Raw genomic sequence first — 17187 nt, 5'->3', positions numbered from 1 at the left:
ATAAGTTACTGTTTGATCATCGTGCTTTATCTCCGTTTCCCATTTCCGCTTATGGGCTGTGCAGATTGTGTCCACAGGGTAATCTTGAATGCACATTAATGAACATGTGGCATTAAGTACCTTGACATGTGCTGCAGCAACTTTGTGATGGAGGATAATCTTTGTTGCTTCCATGTGGATGCAGTGAAGGTGAACGCGAGCTAAATAGGTGTTGGCATGTTTACGGATGAATATTAAAACATGTGGTCAAATAAGTTGGAAGAGATGAGACGGCTACTTTTTCCTCATACATAATGCTCAATCAGCGTTATTTCACTTTTCTGCGCCGCGAGAGTGACCACTTTGTTCTGTTATTTCACTCTCATCTCCCCAGCATCATCCCACCATCACCCACCTACTGCTATCACTGTCCTGAAATAGGGACACAGCTTCCCTGCTGCTCGCTCTCTATCAAATGAAAAAAAAAAAAAAAAAAATCTCAGCAGCAAAAAGAGCAAATGCAGGAGGAGGAGGAAGAAGAGGAGGGCGACATGAGACAGGCCACAGAAAAGGCGCAAATCAAAGCATCGAGGAGGTGTGAGCGAACATTTTTCAGACTGTCATATTCAAGCTTTGATGTTGTCAAAAGGATGGAAGCTCTCTGCTATACCCTTCAAAGACTTGCACACTTTTAGGAGCCGACGCGATCCTCCTCACTTTATTTGTTGGCAAAGAGGAAGACAGCTCTCTGCCTGTTGTGGCATACACACGTCTTATCCCAACGAGATCCAAAAATTACAAATGCACAAAGCTTTTTTTTTCTTTTGTTGAATATATTATTTTATTTTAACTTCATCATCATCATCATCATAGGTTAACTTTTAATTTTCCCATCATTCATTAAAATGATCACCTCTGAATGTACACATACTGCAAACTGTCAAAAATATACAAACAAATGCAGGCTTGTGCTATAGTCTGGTCAAATGTCTAAAAAACAGTGGCACTGGGAAGAGAGAGAGAGAGAGACAGATAGACAGAGAGAGAGAGAGACAGAGAGAGAGAGAGAGAGAGAGAGAGACAGAGAGAGAGAGAGACATTGAAACCGGTAAAGACATGCACAGCATCATGAGCACCGGTGGCGGTGGTCCGGGCGTGCGGTTCTTCCATGGGATCCTCGTGAAAAAAGTACGTACATTTCATAATCTGACAGTGGGGGGCACAAAACGCCCGGCACATATCAAATCACAAAACCAAAAAAAAGGGGGGAAAAAAAAAAAAGACAATCTCGCATTTTCATGGATCTGTTGTTAGGCACATCATTGTTTTTTATGGTTTTACCATTTTCTGGAAAAGTCTCGAGTTACTGTAAATGCAGAATGCTTCAACAAAAATGAGGGAAAAAAAACATACAATTAAAAAAAAGAAAGAAAATAAACTGCTTTCAAAAGTCATTTTGGAATCACTGTCTTGTTAGTAACTCAACATTGTTACGTGTGTTTGTGTGTCAGTGTGTGTGTGTGTACATAAGTGAGTGTGTTTCGTGGAACCACGTGTCGATGAGTGAGTACTTGAGGTGTCTTGTGGGTGATTGGCCGATGACTGTCCAATCAGATGCTCAGGTCTTTGGGATTCCCCTTGTAGGCCTTGGGCTCGGGGAGCGTGGGGAGCGTGGGCTGCGACGAGCGGCGGTTGTTGGTCTTCGCTGCGCTGTAGTACTCTCTCACCTTCTCCGCGATGAAGTTGTCATCATCCTCTTCGTCCTCGGAGTCGTCCCTCCTGAAGCTCCTGATCGGGGAGATGTCTCGTCCCAGGCTGCGGGCTCGGGTCAGAGGTTCAGGGGTGTTGCCTCGGCTGCCGTAGCGTCCGTTCCTCTCGGGCGAACGCCCCCTCAGAAGGGAACTGTACCTCTGGAAGGCTGAATCCGAGTCGGGGGTGCGCACTCTGGGGAGGGTGGTGTCTCTGAAGAGGTCTCTCTGGCCACCGGACGCCACGCCCCTCAGGAGGCTGTCTCCCTTATAGGTCCTATCCAAGGTGGAGGCTTTCATCAGCAGGCTGTCATCCCCAAACAGGCGGTCTTCCCTGCGCAGTGACGGAAGTGTCACATCCCGGTTTAGGCGGTCCAGGGCTGGCGGTTCACGCAGGATGGTGTCCTCGAGAGGGAGGCTGAGTTCAGGAGACACATCTGGCTCCTTCAATACGGCCTCCACTCCGTTGGGCTTTTCGTTGCTGTAGCTCGGTCGCTCCGGGGAGCCGTAGCGGCGGTAGGGGTCGGAGGAGTGGGTGCGGCGTCTGGGGGAGCGGTGGCGGGAACGGTGGGGCGACCTGTGGTGGTGGGGTGAGCGGTGGGGTGAGCGGTAAGGAGAGCGGTGGCGGTGAGGGGAGCGGTAGGGTGAGCGGTGACGGTGGTTGGAGGAGGAGTGGTGACCGTGGCGCCTGTCTGGGGAGCGGCCGCGAGTGTGCCCCCTGTGTCGGCTGTCCAGGGTGTTCTCTGCACTGCGTGCCCGGCTGCTTTTCTTATCAGGCGAATGGTGGCGACTCCGGTGCTGCCCGCTGGAATGGTGGCGGTGGCCATCACTTCCTGTTTTATCCTTCTTCCTGACCAGCCTCCCCTTGGATGTTTTCAACTTGTATTTTCCTGTGCTGGTTTTCTTGGAGGGGGAGTGGTGGCGGTGTTTGGAATGGTGGTGCCTGCCAGTGTCGTTGGAGGGGCGGCTTGGCTCCTTGCTCCGGGATGGTTGTTGGGGTTCTGGTGGGAAACTGGACTCTGATGGCACGTTGATTGGGGGCAGGAGGCTCACTTCCTCAGCGTTTTGTAACCCTGGGGCTGAGTTGGCTGTGATGATGTCACTGGTGCCGCCGTCTGTAACAAAGCGTGACATACAAACCAGGGCAGGGTGGTCAAACATACATCCAGACTGGAAGTAAAGACGAAACGTCCATCTTTGCTCACATTAATCATGCCGAGTCACTCAGACAAGAAACTGAGAACATTTCCAATGGAAGCCATTCTGATGTTAATGCTGGCAAAGGATGGCACAGCAAAAGCTGATGCAGCTCACACAGAAAAAAAAAAAAAAGGCAGTGACACAATAGTGGGGCAGCCATTGTTTGAATAGATAAGTTAGGCACAACAAACCTGTTCCCTGGTCTACCTGGGGTCGTCTTTGAAGCACAGTGGGACTTGGCTGGCCGGGCGGTTGGACGGGAAGTCGGTTACCGTCTGTGCCATCGTGTTGCATATGTATGATGCCGCTTGATTATGCCGATTAGCCATGCTCTTTCATGTGCTGCCATGATGCCTTCGACACTTTGTAAATCTTTAAAGCACATTAAACGCTCAAAATGGAATCCAAAAACTGCTAACTGCTCTGAACGTGTTACAGTTGGTGAGGTTTGTCAAACTGATTAAACGCACTGTAAAACTTTATAGACAATTTTAAAACATGTGCCAATAGCAGCATAAAATTACCTTTAAAAAAAAATTAATAACTGCAGCCAATATTGGAGTATAACATAAATAGGACTACACATCCTGGAAATAATATAATTATCAAAAGTTATTATAGTGGATGGTCTTCATATTCATTCTTATTACTATTTGAATACACTATCGGCAAATTACATTTAAAATGGGCCACAATGTTATTGGCCATTATTACATTATTGACTGCTACATGTTGATGACTTAAGTCTCACGAGGCAGAAACCAAACTTATCAGAGTTATTACACATGCATGTCTCAAGTTTGATCTATCACAGAAATACAATATTTAATAATCAAATCAAATATATGTTTATTTGCTCAGCTCCGGAAACTGTTAAAGGCATGCAATGAGGCAGGCGCCAAATTACAGAGCTGAATGGCAGCAGGCTCACTGCTGTTGACAGAGAGGCTTTTTAAAACTGCAGTCAACAGAATTGGGCTTTTGGTAAGCTGTAAGAAGAAACTATTCTTGTATTGATTTTTTAAAGATCACTCAGTTACTTGAGACAGTGAGGCTGTTAAAGTGGCCAATCTGAAAAAAGAAAAGTCTTAAAAATCTGTATAATCTTTTTGCAGTTCAAAAAATAGGTCCTCTTTGAAGCAAACATGCAACTCACTGAAGCAATCTGTCATCATAAATTGATGTCAAATAAGTGGCCCGCAGACTAAAACTGGCTCCCAGGATGACCTTGCACACAGTGTGAAAAAACAAGAAAACATTAACAGCTATTTAACAGACATGGCTTGTCCTAAGCTGTCCAGTTGTGATTGTTCGGTTTAAATATGAATAAAGGACATCATGCAGCAGAGATAAGAAACTGAACAGGCAGCAAGATTGGTCAGTGCACTTCTCTTTAAAACTAGTTACAGCCTTGCCGTGTTAGGTTTCTGAAAACATGCAGAAATCCTGAGATTTAGCTGCAACTGATTTTAGCCCCATGTTTCCTCAAGAGTTATCTGGCTATTCATAAAACATTTTGTTATGAACTCTTCCAGGACATTTAACTGGTCCAGCCCCACTGAGAACCAACTGAGCTGCATGTGGCTCTTGAACTCAACTAAGTTCGGCACCCCTGTTCTATGTATTCCAGGCAAAAGCTGTTAAATGGTAGCACTTCCTTCCTCCGCCGATTTGAAGAACGGCAACACAGCTAACAACAGACATATGCAGTGGAGTATCTTGGACGACGGCTTCGGCAGCGGCGACACTTACAATGTATGAATGGATTTGTATGCATGGAGCGGAGCACGGGCATGGGTGAGTTGAGGCCACACTACACACATCAGGATGGAGAGAGAGAGAGAGAGAGAGAGAGGAGAGTGGGACAGATAGAGACAACGAGCCAGACGACAGTGGAAGACAACTACAAACCGTGGTCTGATTTTGGAGGACAGAGGCCTCCCCCATCTTGTCATTTCTCATACATGCAGTGAGATGGGGAGCGACCATCCCTGAAGGAAGACAAGAGCCCAGCGCAAGAAGAGAAGATACACAAAAACAGGAACAAAAAAAGAGAAGAGCACAGTAGTTTAGATTGCTTGGAAAGCAACTTGAAGGAAGAAAAAGGAGAATTATTGTTGATTTAAATGAAAAAAATGTGTTTATTTGATCGAATAAAAGACAGTCCAGGAAAATTCACACCCCCCCAAAAAAAAATCACCCGTTCAGTGGAAACCATCAGTTACAGAGAAATAAAACACAAATATCCTGGAAACAAGCGCACGCACACACACACACACACACACACACACACACACACACACACACACACACACACACACACACACACACACACACACACACACACACACACACACACACACACACACACACACACACACACACACACACACACACACACACACACACACACACACACACACAGAGAGAGAGGCAGCAGAAAAAAAGATTCCCCCTCCCACAAAAATTAAAGACAAGTGAGACCGGCACACCGACAACAGCGAATGAAGCAGTTTTACATCGCCGACAAGAAGCAAAAAAAACACACTGGCGAGACTGTCGAAGGCGGCGCCAACTAAAAGAAAAAAAAATTTAAATGTACAAACAATGATCTGAAATAATGTACAAGTTCACATGATGTCATATCAGTGCAGGTTTTACCACAGCACATTCTGAGCGCAAAGAACAAAGAAATTACAAAGATGGAACTCTTCAAGACAAACAAATCTCCACTGAAAAGAAACAGAATGTAACGAAAAATCAAAGAAAACATTGATAATGACTCGTGGCTATCAACAAAACTGGTCGATACAATTGCAAATTAAAAAAAAAAGTTCCATAAATATTATGGAGAATAGACAATAGAAGAGGGGGGGGTTCCAATTTACACTTTTGACAAGTTCATGCAGCAATAGACTTTTTTTATCCATTAATATGTGGCTTTGTTTCATGGCTCTGTACACTGAACAAAAATACTTGTAAAAATGCCTCTATTCTTTTTTTTTTATCACTGTACAAAACGCATCTATAATTAGAACGACTCGTTTTTCTTTTTGAAATGGGGGAAATGGGTGCAGTTCCTATCTTCACAGCTTTTCAATGACATTAAACAGTGGGTGCAAAGAAAATGAAGAAAAGAAATCCATGGGTGAGTGAGTAATTTCAAGCACAGTATTGTGTGATTTTTTTGCCTCCAAATACCAAAAAAAAGAAGAGTGAAACAGCTTCAGACTGCCCCCCCCCCCGATACAGTTCTCACTTAAAACCCTTTAGAGTTCAGTAGCTTACATTCACCTTCAATAAATATCATAAATATGTTTGTGTCACATCCTAAACCAAAGCGGTGGGAGGTCCTGTTTGATCGCGGGTGGGATGTGAGGGATCAAGCTTTCCCCTCCTCTTAATGCGAACTCGCCGTTTAATGAGGAGCCGTCGGTTTTACTTCTTCCCCACACGAAATATTGATTTTTTTTGGGGGATTTTTTTTTTTTACTCTCACTACTCAGCTCATTCAAACCTTGTAAACTTTTTTTTTTTTTTCACTGAAATCTGACCAACCACCTTTCTGTCAAGTCCCAGCAGAGTGCTTTTGCTCAGTGGCCAGAAGGTGAAAAGTGACAGCGGGGATGACATGGAAGCTGAGAGCAGGTGACAGCAGGAGGGGGGGCGGGGGGGCGGTGGAGGTGCCACCTCCTCCCTGACCCCAAATCCCAAAAGCCCAGGAGTGACCTCCACCACAGAGAGAGACCCCAAAGCCGAACAGACGACCCCCCCTCCCGCCGCTTTCCCCCCGCCCCCGCCCTGGCTGCGTGTTCCAGGGACGGGTGAAGGCTCCTGGGAGGGCGGATCAGTTCGGTTCACCCCTTCGACCCACCACCATGTCCACCGGGCGCCACCCCCCTGGCTCAGGGTGTGAAGATGGGGGAGAAGGGAATGTTTTCGTAGATTGACCCACCATATTCAGGCACTGAGCCGTCACCCCTCTTGAGCACCAGGTGGGCGCGTCGCCCTCCGTTCTTGATCAGCTCGATGGCCCGCGCGTGCTTCATGCCCTTGGTGCTCTCGCCGTTGATCTCCAGGATTTCGTCGCCGACCTGGGGAGAGGGAGAGGAAGACGAGGAAGGGAGCGGTGGGAGGCAGAGTGACAAGTGAGAGGGGAAGGGAGAGGAGGTGAACCAGAGGCGAAAAGTGAGCGCCAGATAAAGGAGAGGAGACAGCAAAGCGGGAGGGGGAGGGACAAGAAGCACAAACGTTCAAAGAAACATGGTGACAGAGGGAGGGAGGGGAAGGGTGGACAGATTGAGGAGACGTTATTCATCACAAGTAGTGAACTCTCCTTAATCAACAATTTACAGTGCAAGCCTCGTCAAAAAGGAGCCAATAAAGAATGAACAGAAACAGTTTTTGCTTCCCGATTCTTTGAAACCACTCCTCAGATTATCTGTCAGCGACGTGCACTGGGGGAATACTGCTCCAGCAGAGTACGCATCACTCACTGACACTTTTTTTTTTTCCCTGCCTCACGGATCTGCTGCTAATAATAACCCCTCTGCTAATAAGGGGTGCAAACACAAGACGGCTGTATTCATGTATGCATGTGCTAGTGTGTTAATACATGCACACACACACCCACACACTTCCCGACTGCTGCATATTAATACATATAGATGAAGAATTCCCTCTTATGCTGCAGAACCCACCATGCAAACACATGACAAAGCCTCCACTGTAGCCCAGGGGAGGTGCCACTAGTTTTCTGTAATTAATCACATTTAAAAGGTTCAATCTCACACTTTCAAGACGCATGTGAGAGCCACTTTCACCAGTTCTGCTGTGAACCATGGATTAATTGAAAGGAAAGCATGCTCTGTCTGTGGTTATGCTCCACGACATTGTTTGTCTGTTTTCGTACTGTACTCACTCAGTGCTGCGTTTTGACGTAGCGCTTGCAATATGAACTGTTTACGGGGGCCGAGCCCGGAGGTGACTGTGTTTGTTTATATGCGGAGAGGCGCAGTAATTGGAGGGTGAATTATGCGCCAGCAATTACATTGATAGATATCTGATGGCTGTGGAGTCATCAGCCCCCACAGCTAATCAAAACAGTCAACTGCCTTGGAGTGGCCCTTGACTTGAGTGCTTACCATAATACATCAGCATGCAACAATGGGTCCAGCCATTAGTCATGTAATCGTGGCACCTCCATTTTATTGTAGTCTTTACAGACAATGCAAAAACCAACTAAGACAGGTGCAAAATTCTAAACTGGCACTTCCACAGACAGAGCCGGAGGCTTTTTTTTTTGTGGTTTCATGGCCAGCCAATCTCAAAGGTGGAGGTCCTAACAATTGGTGGGAGTGATATCTTTGACGTAAAACAGCCAGTGACTTCATAATTTTACCTGCTATAGATGTAATAAAAACAATAACTGAACCTAAACATAGCTGTGGCTTGCATATACATAACGCCAATAAATGTATAGCTTGGGATATTCTAAAATGCAATAAATCCATTAACTTTATAGTTTTGGCTATTTTCACTGTAAAAAAGTACAAATAACATTACAATTTTGGCTAATTTAGATGTAAAAAGCCTTTAAATAGATTTAAAATAATTTCCAGTTTGACTATTCATAATATTATAAAGTGAACAATTTTACAGTCTTGGCCATTTTAAATGTAATATTAGCCAATAACTATATTTTTTGCAAATTTAGATGCGATAGAGCTAAAATAAATACAGTTTGGAATATTTTTAATGTATTAAAGCCTATGTAATCCTATATTAAATTTTGCATTAACAAGATTTTCCAATAATTTATATTGAATATATATATAAGTCCTCAGCGTTGTCATGAGGTTGACATTGGTGGGTTTCTCCAGTCATGCAGATTTTTCAGATTAACGGAGGTAGACGGATTTCCCCTAATTCCTAATTTAAATAAACATAACTTTAACAAGCACAATGGATAATCCCCTTGGAGGAACCCCCCCCTGCTGCATTGTGTACAATAACAACAAAAAGGTAATTTATCATGGTTATGAAAGGCTGACATTTGGGAGATGCATGGAAATGTCTCTCGCACTGCTCCTCCATAATAATGGGGACCTACTCCTCTTTATTGTGTTTAACATTTGCAGGGATGACTCCCCTGGCGTGCTGGTGACAGAGCGTGACTCCACAGAACATGGGGCTACGGAGGCACAAGCCAATGGGACCAAAACACAGCATAATGAGTCAAACCTGCAGAGGGGACCGTCCAGCATGGACACCAGGGAAGCAGGCAGGGGAACATTTTCACAAAAAATATCTATTTCAATAGGTAATCCTGCTGAACAGGGACATGCAGTCTTTATTTGAAGGTATCTCTGTAAGATGTGGTTCGGGGTGTATGACAGTTTAGATCTAGGGGTTTCCAACCCTGGTCCTCGAGGGCTCCTGCCCTGCAGGGTTGAGCTCTCTCCCAGTTGCAACACACCTGATTGCAATGAGGGGTGCATTATTGAGCTTTTGCACAACCTTGGTGATGACATCCTCATTACATTCAGGTGTGCTGAAGCAAGGAGAGAACTAAAGCATGTAGGACAGGGGCCCTCGAGGACCGAGGTTGGACACTCCTGGTTTAGATTAAATGGTCAAAATCTGATAGTGAGTTGTCTTAAAGTAAATTAAGAAGATTTGAAGCCGACTGCTCTTCTTATTTTGCTCGGTCTGTTATTGATGACCTACTGACAAACTCTTGTGTTGTAATACTCAAGAGGGCTCGCAAGAGCACATTTTCAAGGTCTTGGTTTTGACTCATTCTGTCTCGGTCTGCTCTGGCCTTGACTTGACTTGGTCTAACACCCCTGGTCTAGGTCGTGTCCTGGTCCTGAGATGATCTGGTCTTGATCGTCAGGTTTGAGGGTCTTGACTGCAACATGACAAACTCATTTCCACCTTGAGGTGCTTTCAATAAAAGTGGGCCTGAATTCACACCATTATGAGAAAACTTCCATCAGGAGGTGCACTCGCCTCCAATCTTTCCCATGATTACCACGATATTACATGTTAGTGGAAACTGTAGGAGACACGCAACAAAAAAAAAAAGGACTACATTTATCAATTAAGCTGAGTGCTTTTACACCAAAGCAGTAAATGTCTGAAAACACGGTGCAAGAAATGGACTTATTGCTTTGTGAGGATTAAATTCTCTTGTTTGTTTTCTGGTGTTTTCGTCTCCATACCCTCATCTTTCCGTTCCGTACAGCTGCTCCATCCTCAGCTAGCCTCAGCACGTACAGGTCCATGTTGTACTCTCTGCCTCCCCGAAGGCTGAAGCCAAATCCTTTGTTGTCTCGCTCCAGGTCCACCGAGTAGAACTCAGCATCCTGATGGAGACGGACCACACACGGTTATAGAGAGGGAGAGAAAGACGACTAAGAAATACACATTTTCAAGGTCACTTTTGCGATTCACATTCCAGGCGTGGTCGTGTGCGTCTTCTCTGACGTGGGGTCCGATTTCAGAGGGACAAATGCCACCTTCAGGAAAGTCACACCTACTTAATAGTTGTGCTTCTCTTTTTGTGTGTGTGTGTATAGATACATATGCTCAGGTGTAAGGACACTGAATTATTAATGGAGAGAGAGAGAGAGAGAGAGAGAGAGAGAGAGAGAGAGAATGTTGTGGGCAGCACAAGGACAGTCAGACAGCCTCAGCAGCTCCTCTCGTCTCCTAATCTCCTCTGCTGAAGGATCAATGCTATCTGCGAGAGCCATCTCCACACCACCAGATTAATGCGGCACGGAACACAGTGGACTGAGGGGCTACTTTGAAAGCAAACAGCCTCTTCTTAATGCGCAGATGGAGATAATGCCAGCAGGTAGGAGTAAAGAGATAAATAAATAAAAGTGCACTTGGTTTGCCCTTGGGGAAGGCGGGCGGTGAAGTGGCTGAGGCGCGGAGGCAGAAGGGGACGAACGGGTGTGCGGATGCTCGTGGACGACGTGACCGACGATGGGACGACGGCAGTTCCTCACCTGAGCCGAGAGCATCTGCGTGGGGGGCTGCGGAGGAGGACCCTGCGGGGGTTTGAACTCAAAAGACTCCTGTTTTGGTTTGGTGTTGGTCCTGCAAACAGAAGGAAAGCAGCCAGTGAGGAAATCAGGAGAGAGGAGGGTTTTCTTTTTTCATCTTTTAAATCAGGATAAAAAAAGGTTCAATTCTGGATAAACAAAAGTGGAAAAGCAATTTCTTTTCATTCACATGATATCAAAAATTCATTGAACACTAAATGAAGCAAAACCATAATAAATGTTACAGTTCTACTAGACGCAGACACTTAATATAGCTTCACTCATAAAGCCTTCAACACAGCCAAAATGCAGCTATTCTGTCATTTACCTTTGAGAGAGATGGTCTGTGTGTGTGTGTATGTGTGTGCATGTTTACATTTTAGCATTAACCCTTTATGAGGAAAGTAATCACATATGGTCACATACAGTTTTTTCTTCATCTTTCTTTAAAACTAACCTTCACTTAACAATCAGAGAATGCATTACTTTTCTAATGAGACGGCAGGATTGTAAAAGCTGTTTTAGAAGAGAATTTGTTGCTTAGAGGTTTTTTTTATGTAAATTGACAAATTTAATGTGATTTTGGTCAATTTGACACTTTTTAATATACTTTTGAAATATCTATTATCATTTTTATTATTGTGCTTCAGCTGTAGAAAGTCACAAATGTAAAATAAAGTAGGTCTTGAAAAATCCTTTAACAATTCTTTAACGATAATTCACTTTCTTCAAGACAAAATTAGCTACAAATATCAGCATTATGTGCAAAATTCTATCAGTAATAAAGAAAAATTCATTCAATTTAATGTATAACTCCCCCATTCTTCCTTAATGTGAACTATGGGGTGGAATTATGGGGAAAAAATTATAAATCAAACATTGAAGCTATTTTTTTACTGCAGAAAAAGGCCATTAGAATGATAAATCAAACAGATTCTTATGGTCCACAAATCCTCTGTTTGCCATATCTAAGACACTAAAAATACACAACATTGTCAACCATAATATACTAGGGCTCAGGGGTTAAATTTGATGTATTTCCATAAGAAGACAACAATTTGAACTGGGGTTTTTAAAAAGCTGACATGGCTGAAAATAAAAAGCGACTACTTTTGACCATGGATTGGATTATTCACCCACTAATAGGGAGGATTAGACAGTTGTGAGGCAGGTTAGATTTACCCTCCTGATGATGCGTGTTGCAATAGTAATCCTGCTCAGGGTTAAATGTTTCACTCCAGAAGTGCAACAGGTAAACTACACCCAGATGGAGTGGAACCCTCCCGCAACCTCTACTCGACATGTAACCCCTGAATCATCAATTAGCCAGCGCTCCCTTCTGAAGAACTGCCTGTCAAGTGAATTTGGTTACCGGTTTGAAGCCCTGTAACCACATAAAGCACATTTTCACCAGCAGAAACGTGGACATTTTTTTAATGCTTTCAGCTTCAATAAGACCTGCTTATAAGCCGCAAGCAAATAGAATAGATTAAAGCTAAAACAAGGTCAGTGATCGAATGCACACATTAACATTAACTCACATTATCTTGGAAAAAAAAGTTTTACAGACTTTTTGTCTTTTAACGGTTGTTGAGAACGCTTCTCACCTGGCCTCGGGCGCCGCCTGTTGCTGAGGTGTGTGAGTGGTGGTTATGGTGGCAATCTTCTCTGCGTTTGTCAGCAGAGACGCGTTCGATGACTCTGAGGGACGAGAAAGGCTTGACATGAGAAACAATGAAGGAACCTGTCGTGTTCAGCCGGGCGGATCCGTCAAACGCATCCAAAAGCAAAAACTTGGGAGTTTTCCCAGCCGCCTCATATATTTTAACTGGTGACAAGAAAACCAGTCAACAGGAGCTTGTCTGGATTGCTTGCGAGAAGCCTGTGTAATAGAATTAAACCTCTGTTCTACACATCGGGCAATTTTTCTTTGCTCAGCCTGTACACAAGTGCCCATTCAGCAGCTGTCAGCTAACCTACAAGGCTTGACCACCACTTAGCTCGAATCCAGGACACAGAAGTCGGTACCATCAATCATTTTGTCACACTCGTCATCAAGTTGCCCCTTCCGCCACCTCCGAAAGGAGTACGTCTCATTCTGGGAGCGACACAAATCCAAGCTCGCAGCCCGCAGAGACACATCAGCTCCTGTTTTGCCGTCTTTCATGTTTCCCGCCAATCAGCCCGTTTTATCAATGAAACGCACCGAGCTGATAAAAACAGGTGATCATTAGAGCAGCACTCCCGCTGCATAAAGAAACCTTTCTTCTCCTTAACAACCTCCTCTCTCTACAGGTATCTTACATTTGATCACATTAATTCCACTGCTCTCTATTCCTCTCATGGACAGCTCCCCTGTGGCTTACACCCCCCCCCTCCCCCCACTCCACGAGACTCGTTGGTTTATCTCTTCGATTGCCTGTTGACCCAAGAGGAGAAAAAGCAACAAAGTTGATGGAATGGGAAAACCTGACGTTTTGGCTCGCTCCTCAGCATGACGACACGCCTGCGGGAGCTACAGCCTCGTTTGTCCCTGAGAACCTTCATCACCTATTCATGTGCTCTCTTTCTTTATGATAATCACTCCGGTCTTTTTAACCTCCTCTGGATTGACTGGGTTTATTTGGGTTTCATGCTGGCAATGAGGGAATATTTCTGCCCCCCCCCCCAAGATAATTTAAAATATCAGGCAGTTTTTCAATATTACCTGTGCCTTTCCCGTTATTGCACGGTTATGGTTCAGTTAAGTCTCGGAAACCACCACCATGACATGTATATGGCTGCAACGCTCAATTTCTCTGCTTTCTAGTATTTTTTTTATTTTTTTTTTTTATCGAGGCGCAGTCGTTAAGCCAAATCCGTTCAGTGACAACAGGATCGGGTTACATACCCCAAGAAAAGCCACTGAGCTTTTTCTGTGATTTGTGTCTGGCACTCTCAATACTGGGAGAGGTTTATGAAGCAGAAGCAGGTCTGATGGAAACAAAAAATGCACGAGAAAGAAGAGCAACGCAGACAGGAAGAAACGGGGAGGAGATAAGAGAAGCGGGTCTGTACTATACGATATGTACGAAAGAAATCACATCGCCTCAGGCGAGTCCGTCTCCCTCCTCTCACTCTATAAGAAGTACTGAGGTGCGTTTGGTCTGTGCTGCAGAGACAGAAGCGTTGATGAAAGCATTAGCAGCTTGTGCATGCATTAGTGCGCGGCAGCAGGAAGACTCCCGCTCCAGTTTTCCTTGTCACCGCAGAAGTATCGAGCATCAGTCACTACAAAACTCCATCTGTGCTCTCACTCGGGGGAGGTGAGGTGAGCTCAAAAGGGAGCTGAACCTGATTTCACCTTGCATTTATTCACATCAGAAACTTTAGACAGGACTGATCGGCGCAGAAATAGACATCCTCAGCCATTTGTAAACAGGCGGCGGGTGAACAGTCGCGACTTCAAAACACAAGCCGTGATCTTTTTGCTTGACGCGCTCTCTGTCGCCGTGTCAGACGGGCGTCTTGTTTGTTTGACACATGCAGGTAAACACAAAGCAGAACTTTGCCGATAAAGCATATCCAGTTATTCCCCTCCTCTTGCTCTCCATGTCTTCTTGGCAGAGCAATTTTGACTCACTGTTCTCATCAACTGCTCTGGTGGGAGTAAAAAAAGAAAAAGAAAACCCTCCTCATCCATAAGAAGTGAGACGGAAAGAAGCGAGCAGCGGACAAATAGCTCCAATTTCCACCAGGTTGACAGCGAGTATCCCCTCGCCCACACACACACACACAGAAAGACAGACAGACAGACACACACACAATTAAACTCTATTTGTAAAGCATGCCGGGGCGATCTGTCAGCACAAAGTAGCGAGAGCTCTCAGCTTCAAAACACGCCACACAATGGGCACAAAGTTTCCCTTAAAGCCACTTTGACTGAAAAGACACACCCAAAGACAGAGGAAGTGTCGTATCTCACACAGACGCACACCTAAGGGGCACTGGTGGATTTAAAAGTGCAGGCACGCAAAAGGGAGGAAAGCAAAGGCTGAGAAGATTCCCCAAATATCCCCAAAGCGGCACTTCTGTCAGCACTGCAGGGGTGTTCCCTTCACTTTGGAAGCAACTTCAAGCTTTATATAATACGTACAGGCATACTTAACAGCCACTCTGCACAGTAACAACTAGGCCTGCTCTTCAAATCTAATGACTAAGTAATAATGCTAATAATAGCTAATGCTTGTACTGTTTGACATCCATCAAATGTCCCATTAGGAGAAGGCACAGGTTCCCTGCACCCGGAGACTGTAAACGGGTGCACCCCATGAAATTGCACTGCAGTATTTTAACCAAATAATTGACGATTTTAAAGACATAAAAACGTGTTGGGTTTTTGTTGAGGATAAAACCAGCTTGGGAAGAGTGCCACTCACCATCTCCGGGAATGATGCGTAGCGTGACCGTGTTCCCGGCCTCCTTGATGAGGTTGACGATGTCCGAGTGGGACTTGTTGGTGATGGAGCATCCGTTGACGGCCAGGATGCGGTCGCCCACTTTCAACTTCCCGCAGCGGTCGGCCGGGCTCCCCTCGATGATGCGTCCTATTTTGTGGGGCATGGCCACACATGCATTTCCAGCTATGGTCACGATTGACGCGTTGGGGTTGTGAGATTCAAGTGTGCATGTGTGGGTGTTACGAGGGACCGTGTTTGGAGAAAGAGATACAAGGGGAAAGAGAAGGGGTGGGAAAGGAGCAGAAAAATAGGATCAGAAGGGTTGAGGGTTAATTCACCGACAGCCAACAGCCAGCCAAGCCAGAGTCACAGAGAGTGGCAGAGGAGATCAAAATGCAGCAGGATAATGTGCAAGCATTGGCAAGGAGAGGCAGATTTAAATGTGCTCGGCAAAGAAACAAGAAGATTCATCAAACTGGAGCTTTCAGTGTTTTGAGAGACTGTTTCTAATGAACGCTGTTAATACAGGCAGTGAAGCACCAAAGAGCTGCTGACCATGAGCTGGAGCCTGAATGGTTACTATTTCACTACCCTCCTGTTTTACGAAAGGGGCTTTTCATTTGCTCTAAATAAACTCATGTAACATGAAAGATGTTGAATGTAAACAACTGAATCAGCAGGCAAAAGTAAAAAAAAAAAATGTGATTAACCTCCCCAAATACAACATTGAGAACATCTTCCTGTTTTTGGCACCGGTTAGTACGACAACGACAAAAGAAAAACTATTATATCGTTTTGAGTGTCCGTTTACATGACGACGGTGCTCAAAGTCACTGAAAACTTTTTGAAAATGGCTTCTAAGGTGAAACTTTTAGAAAACACTGCTACTGCACATGTGCACCACGGCTGTAGTAAACAGTTGGTCTGCACATGCATGAGCAGATGGACAATAACATCAATGGCGGTCTTCAGAGTGTCATGACTCCATGTCCATCCTCTCCTGGGACTTGGTAGTTTTATAGATGAGAGTCACCCGGAAGGGCAATCCATCACACAATTGTGTAAACACAACATTTTTCTCAAATGAAACATATTTGTTTTAAATGAAACGTTATGGTGGAAATGTGGTCTTGGTCATCTTACTTCTGTCGACAGCAGCTATACAAGTATATGCACATTGTGAGGACACTTCACTGAGGGAAACAAAGGTAATGAGTTACGCTTCATAACTCGTCAGATATTGCGCTACTTTTTAAAACTCACTGAAACTAAAAACTAATTTTCAGCAACGAGAACAACACTGCCTGAAAATGTTTTTTCCCCCTTCAAAACTGAACATAAACCAGATCCGATGTGTTTGTTTACTCCACTGAAGCTTAAAGCCGCCCCAGCATCGAGTTTCCAAAGCAGGCATCATTATTTCATTTGCAACTGTATTTTCTCGGCAGCAAGTAGCTCCTGCTGTAATAGTTCTACGTTACCTGCGTCGCAAACACCTGCACCTGCAGGAAGTTAGAGACGCAAACACACATCAGAGCCGACATCTCATCCAACTACCCCGAGGTCTCTCTCGGGCTCTGTCTGGGTGCAGGCTGACATGAGTCACTGCACACCGATGCATGCAATCACTTCCTCACTCTCTTCGCATCCGCCTCACTTTTCATTATTATTCATTTATCCACCCCGCCGACTTCGCTCTTTGATTCCCAAACAAACTCAATCTCCCCGTCCTCGTGAATCGAGCCATTTTGGGCTGTAAAATAT

General features: G+C 44.8%; 2 protein-coding genes across 3 annotated transcripts in view; both read right to left on the bottom strand.

Annotated features, from left to right (window-relative positions):
* Positions 1–840: 840 nt before the first annotated feature.
* Positions 841–5598, bottom strand: LOC308128749 (uncharacterized protein; the record flags this gene model as incomplete). Its single annotated transcript, XM_080494414.1, has 3 exons — positions 841–2842; positions 4839–4874; positions 5589–5598. 3 exons carry the CDS (start codon positions 5596–5598, stop codon positions 1590–1592), a joined length of 1299 nt encoding a protein of 432 aa, XP_080350540.1. The 3' UTR covers positions 841–1589.
* Positions 5599–6739: 1141 nt separating this feature from the next.
* Positions 6740–17187, bottom strand: part of magi1b (membrane associated guanylate kinase, WW and PDZ domain containing 1b) — a 159882-nt gene continuing 149434 nt past the window's right edge. For both annotated transcript variants that reach the window (XM_080494807.1, XM_080494806.1), the window contains 5 exons: positions 15403–15606; positions 12592–12685; positions 10949–11039; positions 10154–10297; positions 6740–7021 (listed from right to left, as the gene is read on the bottom strand). In XM_080494807.1, coding sequence (XP_080350933.1) covers positions 6833–7021; positions 10154–10297; positions 10949–11039; positions 12592–12685; positions 15403–15606 — 722 coding nt within the window. In that variant the 3' untranslated portion in view covers positions 6740–6832. The remainder of the gene's footprint in view (positions 7022–10153; positions 10298–10948; positions 11040–12591; positions 12686–15402; positions 15607–17187) is intronic.

This window comes from Blennius ocellaris (assembly GCF_963422515.1).
Source record: "Blennius ocellaris genome assembly, chromosome: 4".
NCBI classification, from domain to species: domain Eukaryota; kingdom Metazoa; phylum Chordata; class Actinopteri; order Blenniiformes; family Blenniidae; genus Blennius; species Blennius ocellaris.
Note: the sequence above shows the minus strand (reverse complement) of the source record. Positions and strands in the feature narration are given on the sequence as shown.